At 38.4% G+C, this 27,950-nt stretch overlaps 1 protein-coding gene across 1 annotated transcript; it reads right to left on the minus strand.

The window, feature by feature from the left end:
- Positions 1-4,153: 4,153 nt before the first annotated feature.
- On the minus strand, positions 4,154-8,808 carry LOC100398638 (proline-rich protein 20E). The gene is made up of 3 exons (XM_002742622.6): positions 8,664-8,808; positions 8,083-8,141; positions 4,154-4,895 (listed from the first exon to the last, which is right to left on the minus strand). The coding sequence occupies exons 2-3, from the start codon at positions 8,132-8,134 to the stop codon at positions 4,438-4,440; spliced, it is 510 nt and encodes a 169-aa protein (XP_002742668.4). The 5' UTR covers positions 8,135-8,141; positions 8,664-8,808; the 3' UTR covers positions 4,154-4,437.
- Between the last annotated feature and the right edge of the window lie 19,142 nt (positions 8,809-27,950).

Below are 27,950 nucleotides of genomic sequence, written 5' to 3' on the forward strand. Positions count from 1 at the left end.
ATCAAAATCCAAACCCCAAAGTACATTCTGGAGAGAGTTTTGCTTCAGAGAATAGGCATAAAAAGATCTTTAACCATCTGGGCAGTACTCCTCCACTTGCAGGACAAGGTAAGATCCTGTGAGCTAGAGGGAGGGAGGGAGTCAGGCAGAGAGTTGGAGTGTTGGATCTGGACAGAGACTCCTGAGAGGGGCCTGGGACTTGCCCCTCCAGCCCAGAATGGGTGGAACTGGGAGGGAAATAACAGAGCAAAGAAAAGCAGAACAATGGGTTATGAGCTAGAATCCTGCCATCTCTGAGTAAAGGAGTCGAGGTAAATGGATTTGGGGGGCATCTTGGAAAAGGAGTCTGAAGTAGACAGGAGGACCCCACCCAACTGAAGTCAGGAGGGTCATCCAGGTACTCTTGGAAAGACTCGAGTCATTTGAAGGAAGATCAGAGGACCCAGTGTGACATACGTAGAAGGAAAAAGATCTCTCAGCAGTGGATCTAGAAAGCCAATGTCTTCCTAAGACTGGAAGAGCCTCTTAATGCCTAAATCTTGGCAAGCCCCAAGAATGTGGGTGATCTCCCCCCAAAGAAAACGGAGTGCAGGAGCTCTGAGCTAGCAGTGAAGCTATGAACTGGCCAAGTTTATTATAAACTATGATCAAATCATGAAATGACTGAGAGTGATCTTGAAATGACTAGAAAATTCTTTCCCACACTGCTGTGCAAGGTGGGCCACCTGTGTGGCAGATGTGGCCCTCTGGCCCTCAGGTGGCAGGAGTGGAGCCCATGCCAGGAACCAGAAAACCAACCGAGGGGGCAGGGCCAAAGGAGGGGTCTGCTATCAGCTGAGATTGGACACACAGACAGGCCACACACAGCCCAAGCCAAGCCAAAAGAGGAAGGCTGGAATAGGGAGAATACCTGCAGAACTTACACACTTCTAATGCGAGTTCCTACAAATTAACAAAAGATATAAAATTCAACAGAAAATTGTGTAAAAATTATATATTAGCAATGAACAGAAAAGGATTATAAAAGTGGCCAAAAAATCCATGCGAAGATACTGAACCTAATTAGTGGGAGAAAATTCAAATTAGAACAACAATGAGATAACATTTCTATCCAAGAGATTGGAAAATATTATAGAGTCCTAGCATGTATTGCTGGGGAGACAGTGGGTGGAAGAGGTGCCCTTAACACTGCTTATTGAAATTGGCATTGATGCCACCTAATTTGAACACAATTTCTTCGTATATATTAAAATAAAATATATAGCAAACACATGGAATCAGCAGTGAATGAAATACTATGCAGACATGACAAAAAATGAGATCATGTCTTTTGCAAGAACACAGATGAAGCTGGAGGCCATTATCCTTGACAAACTAACACAGAAACAGAAAACCAAGTACCACATGTTCTCACTTATAAGTGGAAGCTGCATGATGAGCATACATGGACACATAGAATGGAACAACACATACTGGAGCCTGTTAACTTAAAAGTTAAATCAAGGGCTGGGTGCGGTGGCTCATGCCTGTAATCCCAGCACTTTGGGAGGCCGAGGCGGGTGGATTGCGAGGTCAAGAGATCGAGACCATCCTGGTCAACATGGTGAAACCCCGTCTCTACTAAACATACAAAAAATTAGCTGGGCACGGTGGCACGTGCCTATAATCCCAGCTACTCAGGAATCTTAGGCAGGAGAATTGCCTGAACCCAGGAGGCAGAGGTTGCTGTGAGCCGAGATCGTGCCATTGCACTCCAGTGTGGGTAACAAGAGCGAAACTCTGTCTTAAAAAAAAAAAAAAGTTAAATCAAAAGGTAAATGTTTTAAAAAATGTGGCCATACTGATTGGTGTTGGTATAGGAATCTCACTCCAAGAACTTATTTCACAAAGTTTTTTTGTTTTTTGTTTTATAAAAAGGCCAGGTGTGGTGGTATACACCTATAATTCCAGCACTTCCAGAGGCCAAGGCAAAAAGATTGCTTGAGCTCATGAGTTCAATACCAGCCTGCACAACACGACAAAAACCATTCTCTACAAAAAACACAGAAATTGGCTGGGCATGGTGACTCATACCTGTAATTTCAGCACTTTGGGAAGCTGAGGTGGGCACATCACTTGAGGTCAGGAGTTCAAGACCAGGCCGGCCAATATGATGAAACTCCACCGCTACTAAAAATATAATATTAGCTAGACATGGTGGGCTAACTGTGGTCCTAGCTACTCAAGAGGCTGAGGCACGAGAATCACTTCAACCCCGGAGGCAGAGGTTGCAGTGAGCTGAGATCACTATACTACAGCCTTGGTGAGAGTGAGACTTTGTCTCAAAAAAGACCTAAGAAATTACCAAGGGGTCTTGGTGCCTGCCTGTAGGCCCATATATTTAGGAGGCTGATACAGGAGGACTGCCTGAGCTCAGGAGGTGGAGGCTTCAGTGAGCTGTGATTACACCACTGCACTCCAGCTTGGGTGACAGAATGAGACCCTGTCTTACTCTATACACAAATGTTTAATGACATATTTTGGTTGTAGAAACACCCTGGAAGCAGTCTATCAGCAGATGATCACCTATACAACCTAAAGTCTGTTCATCTTTAAGACAGTTATACAGCAAGAAGATAGTGACACGTGTGCTTAAGAGGACTGCCAGGGTGCTTTCAGGCATGCATGACAGACCCTGATGGCAAGTCAAGCAGCAGCTCCTACTTCTTAGTACTTATTGGGATCCATGTTATGCTTCAATACTAAGTCGCTTCTGCCCAGTTTAGAAGGGCATGGGCTCCACAGAGTCACTGGTCCTGCCCACACCTGTGTTACCTGCCTGGACCCTATAGTCACTTCAGCATGATCTCTAGCAGATGGCAGGCAAGATGCTTGAAAATTAAGCCACCAATGATGCTTTCAATGTATATGTTTGTTTATATAGACTTGTGTGATTATGGGGAAAGACACAATAGGAATGGAGAACAGAGACGGTAGACATTCTTTTCTTTTTCTACCTTTTTTTTTCTTGTTTTGGAGGCACATTATATATTTGTAATTTGTGAAATTTTAGTAAAAGAACTGTAGTACAAAATAAGTTAAATAGAAGGATTTATTTAAAAGGATTGAATACACAAGAAAAAAACCTTTGATGGAAAACATTCTCTTTGTTTTACTTGGACATTTTCTCTTACAAATGAGTGAAAACCAGCTAAGGAAAGCCTACTTAATAAAATACAAAATCCAATTCATAATACACCTTTATAAAACTCTGAAAAGATGGGAACCAGCTCAACTTAAACATCTATGAGAAACTTACAGCAAACATCTTGCTTAACGGTGAAACATTGAACATATTCCCATTGAAGCCAGCCAAGGATGCTGCCATCAAATTACTGATTCCTTAATTATCATTTCCAGTGAGTCATGCATTCTCTTTGTTTCTGTTAACCCCCCAACGCCTTTTGTTTGATTCATCAAATGTTCTTTGATCACCTCAATACATTTGAAATTTTACATTCTATTCCAATTCATTTAGCTATTCCCAATGGGTATCTATATTGAGATTTATAAATGTGTCAGAGTCTAGAATTTCATTGCTCCCTTATATTCAGCCACTATATTATCTCCAGGAACTAGATAAGAACTTCATTAACTTCTAGCTTCTTCTGAATTTCCTTATATCCCACATGTCTATGTCAAAGTCTTGTGGAATTTTAATTCTAGGTCACCCATCTTTCTTCCAGAATCATACTTAATACAGTTTACTAATTTCCTTGCTTACTGATTCTTCTTGCATCCCACTTCTCCCAGGCATATTGTCTGGTTTGGCTTTTTTCTAGATGAAAAATATGACTTGTACTTTCACTGTAGGTAACAGCTCCATTCAAATCACCTTGTACAGAAAGGAGGTTTAGCTGCTTGCAGATTATAAGTTGTGTACTGTAAGTTCAGGGGAACTCTTTCAGGTTCAAGCAATTCTCCTGAGTAGCTGGGACTACAGGCACAGGCCACCATGCCCAGCTAATTTTTTGTATTTTTAGTAGAAACCGGGTTTCACCATGTTAGCCACGATGGTCTGGATCTCCTGACCTCATGCCCCACCCACCCAACTCAGCCTCCCAAAGTGCTGGAATTACAGATGTGAGCCACTGCGCCCAGCCAATTGGTTTTTAATGTAAGCATGATGAAAAGACTAGGGGAGCTGCTGGCTTATTTTGACAGGCATTGAGGAGCTCCGTGCATGTGTAACTTTTACAGAAGGTACAAAGCAGAGACAAGAGGGGCATTGGAAGCAGGTGGATGGCGTTCGGGATCCTGAGAGGAGGGCTTGGAGGCTCGGTCCTGACTACAAGGTGAGGGCTCCGGTATGGGAGGGAAGGAGTGGAACAGAAATGGGGCTGGAGGGAAAGTCCGGGTGGAAGAAAGGGAGGCTGGCGACAATGTGAGTGACAGAGGTCAGTGTGTAATACGGCCCATGAACACTGGGACCCCATGCACGTAGGTTCCCATGGAGGAATGTGTGACTCCTAAAACAGATGAGTCACCCAGAGGCATAAACCCAATCAACGTGGGCTGCCAAGCAACAGCCTCAGGCCCAGAGACAGGGGGCAGCCCCTGAGGTCCCACCCGAGGCACTGCCTCGGGTGGGACAGGGCCTTCCAGCACGGTTCCGCGCACAGCCCCTCTGCCACGGCCTCCGCCTCGCCCTGCCCGTTGGCTTCCTCCCCGGCCTCGGCGCCGGCCTCTCTCTGCAGGACGAGTCGGCTGGGTGTGAGCTGCGGGCTCCCATCGGAAGGGCTTCACATAAGCAGTGGGTTTTGTGGGTTGGGCTGGTTCTGCGGGCCCATCTGTTTCCACGGGGTCTTCACGGTCCACAACCGAGTGGCCTGGCTCTGTAGAAGGCCCACCTGAGGCTAAAAGAGAAGCAGAGTGTTAGGAGAATGAGCAGGATCTGAAGCCTTCAGGGAAGAGTGACTAGAAAAGGGGTTCAGGGAGGGCCCAGGGGAGTCTCAGCAAACAGAATGAGGGTCACGAGGGACCTACAAGGTAAGCTCTCAGGAGTTCTGTCTGCCTGAGGGCCTATCCTGAGCTCAGCACTCCATGAGCTTTTCATCGTGAGTCCCTGCAACAACCTTGCCAGCGTGATATTATAATCGTCATTTTCCTTATCAATAAATGAGTCTACAGTTCTCTAGAGAGATTGAATTTGAATACAAGTGGGATACTGCCTGCCCTCACTGCCTGCCCTCACTGAGGTTAAACTTCAGTAGGAGAGACAAACGCAAGACCAAAAAATGAATGATGCTAATGAGCAACAAACTGGGAGGTGAAGGGTATGGCAAGGGAGGTGGCTCTGGATCCAGAATGCCCGGGCTGTATTCCCAAGTTGCTTAAAGTATCTGGGCATCAGTTCCCCTTTGAATTGGTATAATAACATGCCAACCTCTAGGTCCTTACAAGAACTGAGTTACTATAAGTGAAATGTTCAGGTTAGTATCTAGTTCAAATATCTTAACATGTATTGGGAAGGAGATGGTCAAAAAGTCTTGCTGGAGTAGTATACATAAGGTAGGACATCAAGGATGGGTAAGATTTTGCAAGGCAAAGGCAGGAGAGGATTAGTAGGGATAGCAGGGAGGGGAAGCATTCCAGGTGACAGAAGGACCTGGGCTGGCTGCATGACTTCCAGGAGGAAAGAAGCCTTTGGTGGCTATGGCATAGCTTAACAGGGAGAGGAGGTGTTGACACAGATACGTTATTGAGCAATGGAACAGAACGCAAAGCCCAAGACAAGACAAACTTCTATAGAAATTTTATCAATGACAGAGCAGGCATTGAAGATCATCTGAAGATTCTTCCCTGGGAAACCTGCATAGCTTAAGAGTCACACAAAACTGACATCTGGTGTTGCTTTTTTTGTTTTGAGATGGAAGCTCACTCTGTTGCCCAAGCTCAAGTGCAGTGGCCAAATCTTGGCTCACTGCAATCTCTGCCTCCTGGGTTCAAGTGATTCTCCTACCTCAGCTTCCCAAGTATCTGAGATTACAGGCACCCACCACCACGCCCTGCTAATTTTTTGTATTTTTAGTAGAAACAGAGTTTCACCATGTTGAACAGGCTGGTTTCAAACTCTTGACCTCAAGTGATCTGCGTGAGTGCTGCGATTACAGGCATGAGCCACTGTGCCTGGCCTGGTATTGCCCAATTTGATACCCCAAACATATCAATGCTGTGGAACCCAATCAAGTAGCCCTACCCATGGGTTTGGAGCTCTCATCAACTTCTTCCTGGGCCCGATTAAAAAAAATACATGCATATATATATATATATGCAGCAGTCAGATATCACTAAACATCAAAAAAAAAAAAAAAAAGGCTCTAACACTAGAGACAGACAATAACACAGGAAAAAAGAATTTTATCTATAAATCAATTAAAATTATGAGAAAGGAAACAAAAATCTCCATGGAAATTTTAAAGAATAAAGTTGAGAAGATATCCCAGAAAAGATAGCAAATATCTAAAATAATGGAAAGAAAGGAGGATAAAATATAAGAAAATTAGAGGCATATTGTCACTGACACATATCACCATAAAATTTCAGAGTGCTGATGACAAAAAGAAGTTTCTAAAAGCTTACAGAGAAAAGGAGAAAGAGAAAGGGAGGAAAGGTTATATGGAAAGGGGTAAAATTCAGACATCTCAAAAGCAGCAATTAAATCTATTAGATAATAGAAAATGTCTTCAAAATTTCAAGGGAAATGGATTTCCCACCTAAAATTTGATATCCAACCAAAGTTTCACTTAGAAGTCAGGAAGGGTAGAATGAACATGTTTCAAACAAGCAAGATCTTGGTTTTTGGTTTTTTTTTTGAGATGGAGTCTCACTCTTTCACCTATGCTGGAGTGCAGTGGCCTTATCATGGCTCACTGTGACCTCTGTCACCTGGGTTCAAGCCATTCTCCTGCCTCAGCCTACCAAGTAGCTGGGGTTACAGGCACCTGCCACTGTGCCCAGCTAATTTTTGTACTTTTAGTAGAAATGTAATTTCACCATCTCAAGCAGCCAGGCTGCTCTTGAGCTCCTGACCTCGTGATTCACATGCCTCAGCCTCCCAAAGTGTTGGGATTACAGGGGTGAGCCACAATGCCCTGGTCAGACAAGCAAGATCTTAAAAAATTTCCTTTCAATGCATGCTTTATTGTTAGGCATCTATCAAACTGGACAAAATTAAAAGATTTAGGACACTCAGTGTATGAAGGGAAATGTTTTGGAGAACAATGTGGCAATAGCCATAAAATTCCAATACCTCCAGAAAAGAACAGGGTGCAAGTACTGGTTTATCATAGATCAAGATGTAGCGTGAGGACTTGCTTCACTGTAGAGAAAAAGTAAAACAAAACTAAACAAAACAAAAAAGACACAAGATTTGGGAAATGGGATACAATTAAAAATAGGAAAAGGAGCTTCCCAGATGATGAGGGAGCTGGGAGCTGACTTAGAACAGCCAGTCCAGGTTGGAGCAGGCTGTGAGGTGAAACTGAGAACACTTGATTGAGTTTGAATTTAAACAATTGGGAAAGAATTGGCAAACTGACTAGTGATAAGTAACCATTTAATAATCCAAGGTAGGTATTAAGTCCTGGAAAATTCAAGTTATCCTCACTCTTTCACCTAAAAATGCAGGAGGGGAAAAGTAATTCTAATACTCTCTCCGCTCTTGGGCAATGGGGGATGGGCGGAGGGTGTGTGTCGGGGATGGGTGTGGCATGGCGCTTGAGTGATTGGTGGTGGTGGGAATGTGTAAACTACAGCTAAATATTCTTCTACTCTAGAGGGAAGACCATAAAGGAACTCTAAATAGAAAAATAAATAGTAGTGTTCGCATGTTACTTAAAGAATGAGAGGGAATGCTAAAAGAAATGGCTACATAGATGGAGGTGGTGTTCCCAAAGTTGTGGAAAATTAAGAAGGAGCAGAGTCTGCTGCTGCATTTCATAACACGCCACATTTGCGTCTCTAAGTTCTGTAAGTCAATAACAAAGTTAAAGTAAAAATCCAGAAAAAAATTAAAAAGAGAGTGGCAGGCGTTTGACATACCTTGATTAGAGTCCATGGAGCGAAGTCGCTTCGAACGCCTCGGTTCTTCCATAAGGAATCTGCAGGAGGGGGTGGAGAGAAAAACACATCAGTGGAGTTAAACCACAGCCTCATTTCCCAAGCCCCACGCAGCGATGCGGACCCCCACCAAACACCCTCCTCCAATGCCTCCGCTGTCCCCAGGCCTCAGAGCACTTAGCTGCCTGGGCACCGAACCCAAGAGGCCACTCAAGACGACAGTGTGAATGAAGGTGGGGGTTGGGACTGGGGCTATGGTTGTGGGAAACTTCCATACCATAAAGGGGAAGTTTAGTAGCTAGCAGAGACTGGCCTAGAGGCAGTTTGTTTAATTTATCCCAGTTCCTACAAGCAAAGCTGGGAGAGGGTAGTCTAACTTAGGCCTCCTGGAGGAATGATCCCTCTTTAGGGGAAGAGGGAAGGAAGGTGGGGACAGACAATGGAGTTAGGAATACAGGAGAGACAAGGGAGGTGGCCGTGGCCCTTCTAGAGGAATGAGAATTCTGTCCCCATCCGCACCCATGCAAGCTCTACCCACGCCCCAGGGACACCCAGACACACACCTGATCTCCCTGAAGCTGGCTCTGGAGATCTGAAAATTAGGAGACCTTTCTACGAAGAAAAGCCGAGGAGCTGGACGTGTCCGCGGGTTCACAGCGGTAGCTCTGAGGTCGTCCTCCCACAACCAGGCAGCAGGAGGGAGCTTGCTGCAGGTCCTGGCTCGGAGCTCAGCAGAAAGCCGACTGATCGAGAGCCTGAGAGGACCGTCTTATAAGGCCCCAAGGTGATTACGTAAGGGGAGTGGTCATAGGGGCTGGCCTGAATGAGCTTGGAAGGCCATTGGGCCAGGCCTCCCCCCCCGCCCCCCCCCCCGCCACCCCGTCAAATGAGGCCCAGCCAAGGGGCCGCCATTCATAGATGTTAATGGTTGATTGATTAATCTAATCATTGAGGGAAAAAAAGCATGATTACATTTAAGTGCCAACAAAAGGGATGTGTGGTGGTGCCCTGAGAGTGGCTAATAGGAAGATTTGATTAGACTAGATCTGTGGTCGAGGAAAGCATTCAAAGGGGGATATTTGGGCTGAAATCTGGAATATAAAATTTGAAATTAGTCAATGTAAACTGGGTTGGTAGAGGCAGGGAGAGAGGCAAGGGACTGAAGAATGTGGGGTGAGGCCGGGACTGGGAGGGAGCCCGACCCATTCCGGGAATGGAGGAGAGGCCAGGGCCAGGTCCAGAAGTGGTGCAAGGTGGGGCGGGGGGAGGCTCAGGAGCTCGTCTTGTTCCAAGGCAGCGGGAAACCATGGAACCGTGTCCTGCAGTGGGTTAACATTTCAAAAACCACTAGCCTGGCTGTGAAGGAGAGCAAACCCAGGGTTCTCAGATTAACTCAGAAAAGGGAAGAAGGCTATTGCAGCCCTCGTTGTTGGGTGCAGGGTCCTATTAGGCTAGGACTGTGGGCAGCAGAGGAGGAGAAAGTTCCCTGGTGGGAGAGAAATTTACAAAAGAAAGAGCCCCAGTGTGGACAGCCCTTGGAGGGAAGGAGACTGCACCCTTGGCAGCCAGTTCATTCAGACAGAGGAGGATCGGGAACCTGCTCTGAATGGGAAGATGTGGAGCTTGGCTTGCGTACATTGGGTTGAAGAAGGTTTTGAGCTGCCAAGTGAGGATGTCAGGTGGCCTTTTGTAAAAAGAGACGAGCTTAGAGAGATGGCGATGGGGCTGGAGACGCGTGTGAGACACACACCACTAAATTTTATTGCTGTGGGTGCACACATAGGCCGAGGAAGAGAGCAGGAAACACACCAGGACACTGGAGGGGAACCCACAGTGGGTTGGTTGGCTTGCTTGCTTATTTTTTAGAGAGACGGGTTCTCACTCTGTACTGTGGTGCAATCTTGGATCACTGCAGCCTCGACCTACTGGGATCAAGCGATTCTCCTGTCTCAGTCTCCCGAGTAGCTGGACTACAGACACACGCTACCACACTAGGCTAATTTTTGTATTTTTTTTTTTAGAGATGCGGTTTCGCTATGTGCCCAGGCTTGTTTGTAACTCCTGAGCTCAGATGATTCTTTCTCCTCAACCTCCCGAGTAGCTGGGACCACAGGCGCAAGCCACCATGCCCAGATAATAATTATTATTATTATTATTTATTTTTTTTTTAATTATTTGTCGAGATTAGGTTTTGCTATGCCTGGGCTAATCTCAAACTCCTGGCCTCAAGCAGTCCTCCCACCTTGGCCCAAATCACTGGGACTACAAGCATAAGCCACCACACCCTACTCTCATAGTGCTGTTTAAAAAATTCTAGCCAACCACCGTGGCTCATGCCTATAATCCCAGAACTTTGGGAGATGAAGGTGAGAGAAATACTCGAGCACAGGAGTTTGAGAACAGCCTGGGGTTACAGGGCAAGACCCCATCTCTATAGAAAAAATTACCCATGTGTGGTGGTGCCTGCCTGCAGTCCCATCGGCTAGGAAACCTGAGCAGGGAGGATTGTTTGAGCCTGGGAGATCAAGACTGCAGTGAACCAAGAATGCACCACTGCATTCCAGTCTGGGACACAGAGTGAAACCTTGTCTCAAAAAAAAAAAAAAAAATCTAAAAATGGTGTACAAATGATGCAATTGCAGTTAGATTGTCAGTATTTTTGTTGTTGTTGTTTTGTTTTTTTAAAAAGTCAACTTTATTAAGGGACAATTTACACACAGTAAAATGCTTTCATTTGAAGTACACAATTTGGTGAGTTTTGATAAACATGTAGGCTTGGGTAACCACCTCCACAGTTAAAATAAGAATAATTTCGGGCCGGGCGCGGTAACCCAAGATTGTAATCCCAGCATTTTGGGAGGCCGAGGCGGGTGGATCACGAGGTCAAGAGATGGAGACCAACCTGGTCAACATGGTGAAACCCTGTCTCTACTAAAAATACAAAAAAATTAGCTGGGCATGGTGGCGTGTGCCTGCAATCCCAGTTACTCCGGAGGCTGAGGCAGGAGACTTGCCTGAACCCAGGAGGTGGAGGTTGCGGTGAGCCAAGATGGCGCCATTGCACTCCAGCCTGGGTAACAAGAGCGAAACTCCGTCTCAAAAAAAAAAAAAAAAAAAAAAAAAAGGATAATTTCATCACTGGGACAGTTCCCTTGTGTCCCTTTACAGTCAGCCCCCTCCCCACATCCTCTGCCCTAGGCAACCACTAATCCACTTCTTATCTCTACAGATTATTTTTTCCGGTTTTAGAATTTCACATAAAGGAAAGCATACTGTTATGTACTTTTTTTCTGACACATTTCTCTTGCTTGACTTAATTTTGCTAAGGTCCATCTATGTTATAGAATGCATGAACCATTCATTCATTTTCATTCCTGGATGGTGTCCCATTCCACAAATAGACCTGGGTTTATTTATCCAGTCACTCGCTGACAGACACTGATTAGGTTGTTTACAGTTTGGGAGTATTATGAATAAAACTGTTAAGAACACTCATATACAAGACTTTGGATACACATATGCTTTCATTTTACTTGGGTAAATATCTACATGTGAAAAATCTGGGTCAAATGTCAAGAGTTATTTTTAGATTTATAAAAAAAAAATCAAATTGCTTTCCAAATTGATTCCACAATCAATTTTACATTCCTTCCCAAAGTGTATGAGGGTTTTAGGTGCTCCACTTTCCCTGCCAATGCTTGGTGTTATTGATCCTCATTATCTAAGCCACTCTGGCGTCCATTGGAGTGGTGTCTCATTGTGGTTCTAACCTGCCTTCCCTTGCTGACTAATGATGTGCTTACTAGAGTTTTAAAAATAAGTGTTTTTATTTTAGAATAGTTTTACACTCACTGAAAAGTTGGAAAAAATACGGAGTTCTCATATGTCCCACACCAAATTTACCCTGTTTCTAGCATCTTGCAGTGTAGTACATTTGTTACCATTATTATGGCAATAACAATTATTGGTACATTAATAAAATACATCATTATTAACTAAAGTTTATGTTTTGTTCTGATTTCCTTGGTTTTGACCTAACATACCTTTCTGTCCCAAGACCCCATCCAGTGTACCACATTACAGTTAGTCATGGCTTCTCTTGGATGAGACAGTTTCTCAGGCTTGCCTTGTTTTTGATGACTTTTGACACATTGCCATCCCATCCTGTCTACAGTCTAACACCATGGCTTATCACTGCTGGTATTATCCTGGTCACCTAACCCGGGCAGTGTTGGTTAGATTTCTCAACGATAAAGTGATTTTTCCCCCCGTCTTTCTCTACTGTACTTTTTGGAGGTCACTATCTATAGCCTACACTTTTAAAAAAGGAAGTTAGGCTTTATCTCCTTGCAGGGGAATAGCTACTTAAATTATCTGGAGTTCCCCTGTGTGGAGGATTTGCCTATTCTTCCCCATGTGCTTATTTATTTAATTATTTATTTATATCGGCATGGACTCATTGATATCTATAGTATACTTTAGAATATAATCCAATACTTCCTGGAATTAGTTATTTAATAATTTAGCTAATTATTTTGTTAAATATTTTACTTAAATATTTAATTATTAATTAGTGAATTATTTTGTTACTCAAACACTTCTAGCTTTGGCCATTGGGAGCTCCTTTAGTTAGCTTCTGGGTCTTTTTGTCACCCTCCATCACTGTGGCTTTTGGTTTGGTTTGGTTTGGGGCCCCTTCTTGTTCCCTGGCACAACTGGGTGTTCCATGCTTATTTGCATAATTCCATTCTTATTGGGGTTTCATGTGCTCAGGGACCACACTCGTAATATTTTGTGACATTTCTGTTCAAAACCTTTATCATTATTATTATTTTTACTGGGTTGATTTTTTCTTTTTCTTTCTTTCCTTTTTTTTTTTTTTTTTTTTTTTTTGAGATGAAGTTTTGCTCTTCTCACCCAGGCTGGAGTGCAATAGTGCAATCTCCAGTCACTGCAACCTCTGCCTCCTGAGTTCAAGCAATTCTCCTGCCTCAGCCTCCTGAGGAGCTGGGACTACAAAGCACCCACCACCATGCTGGGCTAATTTTTGTATTTTTATTACAGACAGGGTTTTGTCATATTGGCCAGGGTGGTCTCCAACTCCTGAACTCAGGTGACCTGCCTGCCTGGGTCTTCCAAAGTGCTGAGATTACAGGCATGAGCCACTGTGTCCACCCTTATTCGGTTGACCTTCTATTCTTGAGTTTTAAGAGCTCTTTGTATTATAGATACAGGTCTTTTATAAATATATGTGTTGTGAATATATTTTACCAGTCCATTGCTTGCCTTTTCATTTTCTTAACAGCGTCTTTCAAAGAACGGATTTTAATTTTAATAAAGCCCAGCATCTCAGCTGGGATTTCCAGGAAGCCAACACAGAGATGGAAATTAGAGTACAGAAGGTATATGAGGTATGCCTTTTAGGGATGTGGGAGGGAAAGAAACAGGACCGCACAGTCTCAATGTTGTGCCTCAGCGGCCCCCATTGGATGTTCTAAAGTGAACCTACTAGAGCTATTCTGAGTGGGGCAACAGGGCCTGGTTTTAATGTTCCCAATGAACATCACTAGATGCAGTCTGCCCAGTGGAGGGTGCCCCTGTGGGTAAGAGCAGGTGAGCCTCTTCAGCCAAGGCAGTCAGTCCCTTAGGGTCCATCTGCAAGGGCTGAGGGCAGTCTGCTCGAGGCAATTCTCACAGCTGAGGTTACAAATCCTTTATTTCTTAAGAAGGGTCTGGTGGCAAATCACAGTTCTCGTTGCATAAAATGCACCAATGCTTTCTTCTATAATTCATGGTTTTTGTGTCCCATCTAAGGAATGTGCCTACTCCAAAGTCATGAAGAGTTTTGCTATATTTTCTTCTAGAAGTTTTATAGTTTGAGCTTTTACTTTTAGGTTAACACACAATTTTTGTTAATTTTTGTATAAATTGTGAAATAAAGGTTGATATACATATATAGACAGAGAGACGGAGTTTCGCTCTTGTTACCCAGGCTGGAGTGCACTGGCGCAATCTCGGCTCACTGCAACGTCCGCCTCCTGGGTTCAGGCAATTCTCCTGCCTCAGCCTCCTGAGAAGCTGGGATTACAGGCATGCGCCACCATGCCCAAGCTAATTTTTTGTACCTTTAGTAGAGACGGGGTTTCACCATGTTGACCAGGATGGTATCGATCTCTTGACCTCGTGATCCCTCCCAAAGTGCTGGGATTATAGGCTTGAGCCACCGCGACCAGCCGAGATTTCTATTTTTAATTATGGATATCCAGTTTGTTCCAACACTGTTTGTTAAAAATAAATGCAGTTTTTTTTCTTTCTTGAAAGTTTTGAAATGTTTTAAATTTTATATAGTGAATTTTTTTAGAGGAAAAATGTCATAAAAAAGAACAATAGTGAGTTGAGCCTTTCCTGGCTATCAAAATGCTATGGTATTGGAATTAGGTGATGAGAATAGATCAGAAACCTATGACAGCTAACAACAGCTAATGTTTATTGGACACTGCTGTGTGCCAGGCATTTTCTCCAGTACATTTCACATATTCATGCATTCAGTCCTCCCAACAGCATTAGAAAGATAATTGATTGTCTAAAGCAAAAATAGTAAGAAATATGTAGTGGGTTTTAGAACATATGAAAAGTAAAATCTGTAGCAACCAAAGCCCCAAGGAGAGAGGGACTGAAAGCATACTATTGCAGTCCTTACACTGTACATGAAATAGTATAATATTATGCAAACTTCCAAAAGAGAACGCTACCACAGGCGTGGCTTTACTGGTTAATTCTACCAAACATTCATTGAGGAAATAATACTAATTCTACAGAAATACCAGTGGGACAACCATTTTGAAAGAAGGGGTTTGGGTGAGGCTGCATTGTATGGAAAGATAAACTAGAGGAAAATGATAGAACCTAAATGGCTTTAAACTGGTTGGGCATTATTAGGACAGCTCAGGAAATTTGAGTATGAACTTCATATGGGAAAATAATATTGTGTAAAGAAAAGTGTTAAATATTTTGAGTGTGAAAATTGAATTGCAGTTTATATACAAAAATTTGTTTAAGGTTTTAATTTAAATAAATTCAAGCAGTCTACTAAGGTGATGGCATTAAAAAGGATGAAGACAGGTAGAAGGGGGAAAGTAAAAACACATTTTTTTATTTGGGAAGATAATGAGTTCACTTGTTAACATTTTGTTAGAAGCCATTTGTAAGGAAATCAAGTTAAAATTTATAGTAGAATAATATCATCTAATACAGTTAAGAAATTAATGTAGTCTTTTCACATCCAATTGGTTTGCTTTTAATGTTAAACTTAATTATTGATTGAATTTACCCATTCTCTTTCCCAAAACCATTTTCTAGTGTAGATTCCCAAAATTGAGCTTAAGTAATAATGTCTGGTGTTAGTAACTCCAAAATATATTTTCTCAAATTGGTCTTCTAATTGTATATGTAATAAAGCTTTATTATCTGTTTAAAACTTTTCAATATATCTCTTTTGCTGTAAATATTTAATAGATAGCCTGAACTTACAAATAGCTATAATCTTATCTTCATGAGACTTCCAAACCACATTGCCAGTTAAACTTACCCCAGCACTAAATATTTAATACACCCAGCTATTTCACGTTACAGAAACATACCATATTGTCTTGCAACATCTGAAATTATGCATATAGTTTCCTTTTCTAAAAATCCCCATTCACACCCAAGTAAATTTTACCTTAACTCATCTCTCAAGAGACTTAGAGTCTTCCTTGGTTTCCAGGCTATGTTGGTAGTAATTCTACTAATATGTACCCATACTGCTACCAACTTAATTTTACTGTGGTATATATAATAATCTATTGCAAATGTTTCCTTATAGAAGTTTTTGCAAATAGCTAGTAAATCTTCTAAGTTTGAAAATATGCTATAGTTTTTATATATTTCTCTTTCTAATTCAATGGTCAGAGCATGAAAGATGTTTGATAAATGTTCACCTAATTAATAAATGACTAATTTAGTAAGAAAAATAATATGATAAATGATATTAATAGTAACAAGAAAAGCATGACTAGGTAGCTATAGGCTTTAGTGTAGTATTTTTGTGTTTATAATTATCTTTTAATGTTCAACACAGTTTTATTCTTCTATGAGCAGCACATTTGTAAAGATTCACAACTTGCCAAAATCTAAGCATCAAAAGCTAAGAATATAAAAGAGCAATTTTACAGTTTAGCAGTCTATAAAAACACCAGTAAGCAGATATTGTAAATCACTAATAGACACAAACTTTCTCAGAGCACAACATAACCATGCTGAAAAGTGCTGTAGATATAACTTGTAGCAAACCTTTCAAAGAAAACTCTATTAATCTTAATTTTTACTGTTGCATTTATCAGAATTAATGCATGGAAGATTATATATGTGAGCTATTTATATGATAATGAAATTGTGTAAAATCTGTGGTAAGCACAAATCAAACATTTATATGTGCTTCCTTTCTTGCTATGCTTATTTTGTTGTATTTGTGACTTGTAATTTATTTTCATATGTCATATTTATGAACAGGAAATTATAATCTATATAAACTATATTAACAGAAGATATTGTATTATAATGACTTTTTCAGTATTTTCTGATGTATTTTCTCATTCTCTAATATATTATAAATGTATGCTTTAAATCGTTGTATATATTACTATATTTTTAACAGATAAAATCTACTTAAGTATTTCTAAATGAACTTGGAATTTGGTGAGGTCATGCCACAGAATGTGTTAAACATATTCAGTCATTTTGTAAATTTATACCTACTTAATAAAATCAGGAAGTACTGTCGTCTTTTGAATTAGGGAAAGTAATTATAGAAAAATATTTCTCAAGTTTAAAAGGGACATTTCCCTACCATCCCCACACCCTGAGAAATGTGAAGATAATGAGAATCTGCCATAAATCAAATTACTTCATCTACATCTTGGAATTGCAAAATTTATCTCTACTCTGTATTTTGTCCTTTGACTTTCTATAGAACTTTCTTACACAGCTGCCCAGGAGCACAATACTATCCTTCATATTCTAATGAAAATTCAATCTCAAAGGCATTCATTTCTTAGTATCCTTTTAAAGTTGTGAAGTGGTTGTATTATCCACATATTTTTATGCATGATATTATTTTGCCATTTCTCTTTTCTTCTAACTTTTCTAATTTTTCAAATGTTATAAACTGGGAAATTTAACTTTTTTGAACTACCTCATTAGGTTGTTTGATTTCTTTCTAAATCCTTGGTTTTTTCTGCAATTCTTTGTATAAACACTTGCGACCTCCGATCTTTTAATCCATTCTACATCTTCTGTATTCTTTCTCCTTTCTTTATTCATTTATTCCTAGACTTCAAAAGGCTTTTTTTTTTTTTTTTTGGACCGCAAACTTAATTATGTAATAAAATTCGGTGGAAAATCGGTTACCAAAAAATTGTGATTTACAAGTAACTTCTCAAAACTTGTTCGTGTATTCTCTTTTGTAACATAAAGACTGTAGTTTCTACTAAAATAAAATATTTAAATTTTTATTATGTATGTACATACATCTATCTAATATATCAAAGTTAAATAATATTGTTTATCACAAGAAGCTGAAAATATTAATGATGTTTTTCAAAGCATTTTTCAGGTAGAAGTTTAGTCAGTATGTACAATAAAATCAATTTCATTTTTGGTTTAATATTCTGAGCTTAAATTAAGTCATCAGAAATTCTGACAGAAGTGAAGCATGTAAAGATTAGAATGCTTTTAATTGTTTATAAATTTTCATTTTGAACATTACTATGGTTACTGAATCTAATTCACTGTAAGTCAACTTTAGCTTAAATTATATTATATATTTGGTCATAATTTATCTAAAATTTGCAGTCTGAGATAGATGACTAAATAATATATAAATATGTATACATATAACAACAGCTATTGTCAGAAACCTTTCAAATTATGAAGATTTCTGCTGAATATTAAGAGTAAACCTTTTAACTTTATGCCACTATTAGTTTCAAAGGCAAAACAATTTGATGTGTTTTATTTCCTATCCATTATTTTCCCTCTTATATTTCAAATCTCTGTTCTTATTAAAATACACTTTAATTTATGAAAGCAATTTGAGTACACTTATTGAAATAATATTGCAACATTAGAATAAAACAGATATTCCCACATGACCCCTGAGCCTATATTTGATACTTATTCCAGTATTTGTTTAAGAATTAGTGGCCTATTGTCAAATAATATTTGTATTTTCATATATGGAGTTTTCTTTTACTAGTACTAAACCTACATTTCCACTTCTACCATTATTCAAAAAAGAGTATCAGTTTTTGGATTACTATTTAGAGCTTTCATTATTATTACTATTAAATGTTGTTGACAGCTAGATTGGTATAATTGCATTTCTGTTATTTTGATTATATCACTGATTTTTATTTGCATTTGTTCTCAAGGGCCTGCTGATTCTTGGATCTCTGTTCATATATTAAAAACTCTAAATGTGGTTCTGAGCTTGACTTCTTTCAGAATTCAGGGTAAAGAGAAGGTCAAGAACTGAATCGTTCGCTTTGGAGAGACTCAGAGGTGAATGCATATTGGTCTTTTTAGCAAGTCTTTTAATCATTTTATCCAGAGAAAATGCCTCCAATCTGCTTATAGTTATGAGAATTCTGAGATGTTAGCAGGGGAAGGGGCTGATGTTACTAACTATTCAATATGGAAACTTTCAATTAATTCTCTTGTTTTATTGACATCCCCCAATTCTTGCCTCCCTGAGGTCTTCCTGGTATTTCTAGTCTGAACCTCCATCTCAGTGATGATCATTTTCCCTTTGCCTTGGTTGGGGCTTCACGAAAATTAAATTACCTACCTATCTGAACTAAAAGTAGGATTTGGGATTCTATCAGTATCTCTGAACGAGGTCTACCCAGCTGTCTTCTTTCCAGCTGCAGTTCACACTCAAACCTTTGGGGAAACAGTACCTAACAATTCAAAGGTTTTATTATTATCTACAGTAATAATAGTCTTACTGAGAATTATAGTCAAGACTCTTCACCTTAGCCTTATAGGCAAGTCGATATTAAATTTCTTTGCTTTTTTGAATCAGTTAACAAAAATTATTGATTTTTATTTTCTGAAATTATATTCAAATTTCTAATTGGCTCTCAGGTTTATTATCATCTGATGGAATTCTAAATCATTAAAAAAAATTCTTGATGCTACATTAGTAAGATTGTGAAAAGAAACATTAATAAATATATTAAACAAATTTGCCATTTTTACCAGAAGACTCAAACTATTCCTTTTCATACTTTAGGGTGATATTGAACACCGACACATGCTCTGATAATAAATTTTTATATAGCTAAATGTATATATATATAACATATGTATACATACCTCATATGTCATATATCTATATAGAGTATATTATGTATCTCTATATCTGTATCTTCTTGCCTCTATCTAAAGAATAATAGGGTTGAAAAAGAAAATACTGTTATGGTACCAAAAAATGATGTAAATTCATTCATTGTTTTTAATTTTCACTTTTCAGATATCACTCAGTTTTAGTTTATTTTGGTCCAGTAGAAAATGTCCTTGTGACTATTTGTGTTTGTTTTCTAGGGATTCCATAACAAATTACCACAAATGAGATGTCGTAAAACAAGTAAAATACATGCTGTCAATAGGGAAAACAATTCCTATTCAATAAATGGTGCTGGGATAACTGGCTAGCCATATGCATGAGAATGAAACTGCCCATTACTATAAAAAGAAAACCTGCCTATCACCATATACAAAAATTAACTCAAGATAGGTTAAAGACTTAAATGCAAGTCCTCAAACCGTAAACATCCTAGAAAAAACCCTCAATCTTTTATATTCCTTGATTAGCAGCTGAGTAACTGGAATCTCTGCCTCCTCTCTCCCTTGGCCTTCTTCCCAGTGTGTGTGTGGTGTGTGTGGGGTGAGGGCGCTTTCTAATGGTGACACCAGTATTGGATATAGAGACCACCCTATCCAGTGCGACCCCATCTTAACCAGTTATATTTGCAAAGACCCATTTACAAATAAGATCACACTACCCAATTCATTTTCTGATTCTACTGACTTTCAGATTGTTTAAGATACTCTTTCTCTTTCTGAAATTCATTTTACAGTAGGTGATTTTACTGTACATTATATATTTATGATTTAGATCAATCATAAAATAAGCAAAACTGCTTTTTTAGTTGATGCTAAATTACCAGAACAGAAAAGGCTACATTCTCTTAGTTTGGGAGATTCCAGTTGCTTGTATGTCCTTCTTTTGTATTTGGTGTTATTTTAAAAATATAATCAAATGAGTTTCTAAATATAAAGCTTGCACTATGTCACTTTCTGATTTTGATGATATAAGACTCTATGAAATCTAAAAATGTAAAGCTTATCTATTCTTATTTAGTTATAAATTTCCTAGTCATTTACATAACACCTAGATAACAGATACTTTAAACATTTTTTATCTTTCCATCTGAATTAAGTAGAAAATGCTAAAAGCTTACTAGAGAGTGAAATAAAACAACTAGCTCATAGCTTCTTTTTAATTAAAGAAAATGATAAAATATAGCTCTGTGGTAGAATATAATGATCTCAGCATATGTTCATCTGCCTTGTATGTATAATCACTGTCTACTTGTACCAAGTCTTAGATAAATTATTATTTTAATATTAAGAAATCACAGGTATAATTACCAACAGGGCAGTATTAGTTTACACATTAAGCTATGATTTTATATGTACACATGTGTATGTTTTTATAAAATTAAATATGTATTAAATTTATAATATTAATAAATAAATCCCCTTTTTAATAATCACCTTATTTAAATGGGGTTAATTGCGGGTACATGGATTTGAGAAAAGTATATTTTAAGCACATCTGGGGAAAATAAACGTATTTGTCGTGGAAGACATGAAAATTTGTGATCCAAACTTCTCATAATGTCCATTATTTTAGCAAGCCTGTAACTAGCACAAAAATCATGGGCTCCCTACTAGACCCACTAAACATAGTAGATGGGCTTATTACAATAGGAGTGTCTAAATAAAACCTGATGATCTTCAATACCTTCCCTGGGGAAGGAGCAACTGAGGGATGTCATGAACTGACAACTCAGATATGAAGAAAAAGTGGAATAACATATGTAATCTATTTTTTCATTTTTTCTTTTAAATTAATAAAAATAAGTAAATGTATTACATATTATTATATCATATACATTATATATTATATTATAATATTATTGTATTACATAATATTATATATTATATAACTTAGCATGCATAACAAATAGAAGTGGGAGCAGCAGAGATTCTAAAATCCCTCAGGGTTGATAATATCATCATGCTCTGGCAATTTTAAGCAAATCAGTTATAAAAGATTCCCTCACTCCTACTCCACCCATTCCACAATCCTTCCAGCTTTTGTACTACTGGCAAGAAGTGTTCCTGATGCAACATTCACTGCTTTATGCTTTAAAGGAATCCTCTGTACTGTGAATATCTCTCCACAGACAGTAAGTTCTTAATACAGGGAATTGAAGGGCACACACAGAAGTGGGAGGTGGAGGATACGATGGAGAAGGTGGACAGGGTAATGAAGATGGCATGGAAGACTACATGGTATTTCATATATAATTTCTAAATGTGTATATTTTGCCTTTGAATTAAGATCCCAAAGATTTTAAAAAAGTTCTTAATCAATTTCATGCAGGTCAGAGAGAAAAAGAGCAATAGTACCTAATGTTGAGACTTGTAAATTTTCTCTGTGTGTTTTCAGAAGTATTAGACATGATTGTATTACTTGATTGAGAACCCAACATCTAACCTGGCTCACCCTCACCTTTCTGCCTTCCTTCTTCTTCCTCAGTTTTATTCCTTTTTTGGTCCTTCCCCCATGTCCCTTTAATGACTATGGGCTAAACAGTGTCTACGGACAAGAGGTAAAGTATTGAGCAAAAGAGGTACTACCCTGCTTCACATTGTGTTTATAATCTAGAAACAATGTTGCACTTGGTGACACTTTAGTTTTTAGCAATTATCACTGTCTGAAAAGAAAAATTATGTAGTAATAAACAATTTTGTGAAACGTATGTACTTGGTTCAAAATGTTGTAAAGCCCCCAAATTTAGGTTAATGCTCCTGATACATAGTAAACCACACACTGACACATCAACACTTAGAAGCAGAGAGAGATTTATTCAATTTGGCTAAAAAAAGAGAGCAGGAGAGAGAAATCTCTCAAATTCTATGTCTTTGAACATATTTGGTGGCTTTTATGAATAAGGTAGGTATCTGAGGAGTCCTGATAATCAAACTTCTAGATCCCATCAAAGAGGTCTGCATGGTCTAAGGTTCATTGTTCTTTGAAAGACAAACAAGTTTATTAATCCTGTGGGCGGCCCTTGGTGGTTAATTTCTGGAGACTATTCCCTACTGAGCTACTATAGGCAAGCAAGTATGCATGGAGAAAGAAAAGAAGAAAGAGAAAGAAACTAAGTAAAACAAAGTCTTGTGATTTTTATAAAATACAGGCTTGGTTACAAAAACACAGAAGAGATAAAATAAATAAACATATAAATGGAATTACAGACACTTTTATTGAGATATATTTGCTTGAATAGGCATTAGCTATGAGATAATTTACTAATGTAAATGCATTTAAATGATTCTAACTGGTTGACAACATTCCAAAATACAACTAACTAGCATTGTCCCTGATACAGAATGTGAAAATGTTGTACTATGGAAATATATTTGATGTTAATGCTAGCAATATTCACTACACTGATTCACATTAGTGATGAGACCTTGGAGAAGCATAAAGTTATAGTACAACAAATGTGAAAGGCAAGCTAAAGACAATAATTGCTTTATAAAAGCCTTTCATTAAATATCAAAATGCTGAGTTGGCCAACACCATGATTCTGAAAGCAAAAGCTAAATTTTTAAAAAAGGAAGTGATCCTTAAGCTCTCCAAGACATGTTTTTTTGTTTCGTTTTGTTTTCCTAGGAATTCAACTTTGAAGGTTAGGAGAAACTCTATAGTGAAGACAAACTCTCAACTACATGAGAAAAGAGTAAAACTTTGATGTGTTATGAGATTATTGCATTTCTTCTTAAATTATAGTCAGAAGATTCTAATTTTAGAATTGACTTTTTTTTCAGAAAACATGACAGATGTTTTGTTTGCTATCGCATTAAAAGCACTGTATATAAATCTTGTGCATGCGTATTATGTAATTTATAATGAAGATAATAAATAATTGGAGGAAAATTAAAGTCAACATCAAAAAAAGACAAATTCCCCAAAGTAACATAACCCAGTTGTGAAATAAATAATAATATATTCAAGTTGATGAAACAAATATGTAATTCAAACTCTTTATTATTCTGTATAGTAAAGAACAGATTATAATCAATTATAAACTATTAAAAATGTACCAGATATAGTTTTTGATTATTTCAGTTTTTCAAATGGCATTTTGGTGTCTAAAGGATTATTTTATTTTATTTTATCTCCATACATACATGAATGCCCCCTTAATGGTAATTTGAAGTACTGGCCAGAAACAACAATAACAAAAAAATGTATAGGCATACTTTCCAGTTGTTCCAGCTTTTAAATAGTACTGAACATTCAGTGCTTATATTATAATAGTACAGTATTACTCAGTTTTGTTTCATTAACAAACAAGTCTTAAATCTCAGTGATATACACAAAACATTTATTTTCAGATTACTCATCAGAAATTGCAGTCCAGCCACTGAATTTGCTCCACATTTATTTTTCTAAAATTGATGTTGAAGTTTGAGCCCTTATTTGGACCTTATTGCCCTTGAGGACACATGGAAAGGGCAAGCAGGGGCAAAAACATGAGATTCCTTTAAAAGTCTCAGCTCAGAACTAGCACCTTGTCACTTCTGCTCACATTGGTTCCAGAAAGCCACATGATCATGCCATAAAATGAGGTAAGGAGGTATACTCTGCCTACATGTGACAATGGGAGGGGATGCTTGATCTTCCAACAGGGAAGAGAATGAATTAATTGTTGAGAGAAATAATATAATTCATTATTGAAGTATTTTTAATTTCCTGCTTCCCTTCCAGTATATCTTTGAAAACATTTATGAACTTTTAATTATCCTAATAACTCCCCTTCTCCACTCTAATTCATAGAGCTTTTAAGGTATATATGCATAGGCAACCCTTGTATGTTAAATTAAAAGAGAAAGTAATTATGAATAAGCTATAGGGTCTCTCTCTGCCTAATTCTGTTATTGCTATTAATCTTTCCACTTATCTTTTGATACTGAATACAAAGAAAAAGAAGAGAAAAAAAAACCAGCTTGATGTTCTAGGAAAAGTTGGTCATTTTCTAAAACAATATAAGCCTGTGTGTTCACAATTGATGGACACAATAATGTGAGCAGAAAGGAGGAAATTGGTAGGGTCACAATTTATAAAAGCTCTGCATCCTGTTTCCAAAGTCTAGAGGGACATTCAAATGCTGAAACTGAGGGTCCTCAGTAGTTCGAGATGGATAATTTCTATAATTGGGATTCGCAGTGAGAATATAAGAAACATTAAAATGCCATTAACTTCAACTACTCACACTCAGATAATACATTGAATTTGATTATTATGACAGTATAGAAATATGTATAGTATCCAAATGTTCTTTAAGCTATTCATGAAAGTGAATATGAAAGTGCATTTGGTCCCAGCGAGCATGTTAACTTAATTATACACACACAGACACACACACAGACACACACACACACACACACACACACACACATATATATATATATATATATACCACCTTACTCCATGTAGGGAAAATGCAGTACAATGTATTGGGTATTCACTATTCTTATGAATATCATGGCCAATTCAGTTTATTGAATGCCAGTGACTTTCAAGTGGACTGATTTCACAGGACTAAAAACTGGAACAGAAGCATGAGAAGAAATGGAGAGTAGTATACCTCAGTTACTTATTGGTTGTTTTATTTTCTTCAATTATTGTTTGTCGCTCTGTTTTTTCTCTTTATACGTTGCCTTTTGACTGGCATTACTTTGATATCCTGCAGACAGCTGCTGCCAAATTTACCAACAGTGAAATGTTGCAAACTGCCAATTGAATTTTTAATGCTTTGTTTTATGTTAGTGTTGTTACAAATCACGAAATCATTTTCTAACAAATTACACCAGTGGGCTATGGTTATTTCTTCCTCAAAACAATCTGCCTGAGCAAAAACCTCCCTGTTCTGATAATAACTTGAAACAGGTATGCATTTAAAGTTAAATATCCTAAGTGTATGCTTAAAACTAGACGTAAAACACAAAAAGGAATAATTAATTGCATAAAACTGATTCATCTGGAAAGGATTGCAGTTTCTCTCTCTCTCTCTGTCTCTCTGTGTCTCTCTTGATCCCAAACATTTCAGTCATTTTATGAAGAGTCTAGCCATCATTGAATGAAAAGAATATCCTCCAACCAATGTGCAGGCAATGTTCTATTTTCTGTTGTGTACATGTGAGAGACTGGTTTAGAAGCAAACAAGAAAGTGGACCTGTGCTATTTGCTAATATCATTAAAACATAAGCCAATGAAACCTCCCCAATTTATAATATGATTCACAATATAAAATTGCTCATTTACATCTCATATCCAGAAAATGATAAAACTTTACTGTCTCCATAAAGTGTATCTATAAAGCAACTTAGAAAAAAAACTTGTTTGCCATTCCAAAAATTTTTTTACACCATTTGGATAGATCACTGAAATTAAGTTTAACTATAAGTCAATATAAATATAAAATGCATTTTGCTTACTATATAATAGAATGTATAGTTCTACAAACATGTTAAAATTCTTTTTTTTAAAATTTTTTATTGCATTTTAGGTTTGGGGTACATGAGCAGAACATGCAAGACAGTTGCGTAGGTACACACATGGCAGTGTGTTTTGCTTCCTTTCTCCCCTTAACCCACATTTGGCATTTCTCCCCAGGCTATCCCTCCCCACCACCCCCTCCCACTGGTCCTCCCCTTTTCCCCCCAATAGACCCCAGTGTTTAGTACTCCCCTCCCTGTGTCCATGTGTTCTCATTTTTCATCACCCGTCTATGAGTGAGAATATGCGGTGTTTCATTTTCTGTTCTTGTGTCAGTTTGCTGAGGATGATGTTCTCCAGATTCATCCATGTCCCTACAAACGACACAAACTCATCATTTCTGATTGCTGCATAATATTCCATGATGATATGTGCCACATTTTTCCAATCCAGTCTATTATCAATGGGCATTTGGGTTGATTCCAGGTCTTTGCTATTGTAAACAGTGCTGCAATGAACATTCGTGTACATGTGTCCTTATAGTAGAACGATTTATAGTCCTTTGGATATATACCCAGTAATGGGATTGCTGGGTCAAATGGAATTCTATTTCTAAGGCCTTGAGGAATCGCCACACTGTCTTCCACAATGGTTGAACTAATTTACACTCCCACCAACAGTGTAGAAGTGTTCCTTTTTATCCACATCCTCTCCAGCATCTGTTGTCTCCAGATTTTTTAATGATCGCCATTCTAACTGGCGTGAGATGGTATCTCAATGTGGTTTTGATTTGCATCTCTCTGATGACCAGTGACGATGAGCATTTTTTCATATGATTGTTGGCCTCATATATGTCTTCTTTCGTAAAGTGTCTGTTCATATCTTCTTTCGTAAAGTGTCTGTTCATATCCTTTGCCCACTTTTGAATGGGCTTGTTTTTTTCCTGTACATCTGTTTGAGTTCTTTGTAAATTCTGGATATCAGCCCTTTGTCAGATGGGTAAACTGCAAACATTTTTTCCCATTCTGTCGGTTGCCGATTCACTCTAGTGACTGTTTCTTTTGCTGTGCAGAAGCTGTGGAGTTTCATTAGGTCCCATTTGTCTATTTTGTCTTTTGCTGCCAATGCTTTTGGTGTTTCTGTCATGAAGTCCTTGCCTACTCCTATGTCCTGGATAGTTTTGCCTAGATTTCCTTCTAGAGTTTTTATGGTGCCAGGTCTTATGTTTAAGTCTTTAATCCATCTGGAGTTAATTTTAGTGTAAGGTGTCAGGAAGGGGTCCAGTTTCTGCTTTCTGCACATGGCTAGCCAGTTTTCCCAACACCATTTGTTAAACAGGGAATCCTTTCCCCATTGCTTGTTTTTGTCAGGTTTATCAAAGATTGTATAGTTGTATGTATGTTGTGTTGCCTCCGGTGCCTCTGTTTTGTTCCATTGGTCTATATCTCTGTTTTGGTACCAGTCCCATGCTGTTTTGATTACTGTAGCCTTGTAGTATAGTTTGAAATCTGGTAGTGTGATGCCCCCGGCTGTGTTCTTTTTGCTTAGAATTGACTTGGCTATGCGGGCTCTCTTTTGGTTCCATATGAAGTTCATGGTGGTTTTTTCCAGTTCTGTGAAGAAAGTCAATGGTAGCTTGATGGGGATAGCGTTGATTCTGTATATTACTTTGGGCAGTATAGCCATTTTCACGATATTAATTCTTCCTAACCATGAACATGGAATGTTTCTCCATCTGTTTGTGTCCTCTCTTATTTCGTTGAGCAGTGGTTTGTAGTTCTCCTTGAAGAGGTCCCTTACTTTCCTTGTGAGTTGTATTCCAAGGTATTTTATTCTTTTTGTAGCAATTGTGAATGGCAGTTCATTCTTGATTTGGCTTTCTTTAAGTCTGTTATTGGTGTAGACGAATGCTTGTGATTTTTGCACATTGATTTTATATCCTGAGACT

Source organism: Callithrix jacchus, chromosome 1, assembly GCF_049354715.1.
Source record: "Callithrix jacchus isolate 240 chromosome 1, calJac240_pri, whole genome shotgun sequence".
Classification (NCBI taxonomy): Eukaryota; Metazoa; Chordata; class Mammalia; order Primates; family Cebidae; genus Callithrix; species Callithrix jacchus.

Bases quoted from the DNA above. Each gene is read 5' to 3' on its own strand.
- LOC100398638 (XM_002742622.6), bottom strand. From the start codon at position 8,134: ATGGAAGAACCGAGGCGTTCGAAGCGACTTCGCTCCATGGACTCTAAT. The intron at 4,896-8,082 runs GTATGTCAAACG...CTTCTCTTTTAG, and splicing joins CTCCATGGACTCTAATCAAG to CCTCAGGTGGGCCTTCTACA.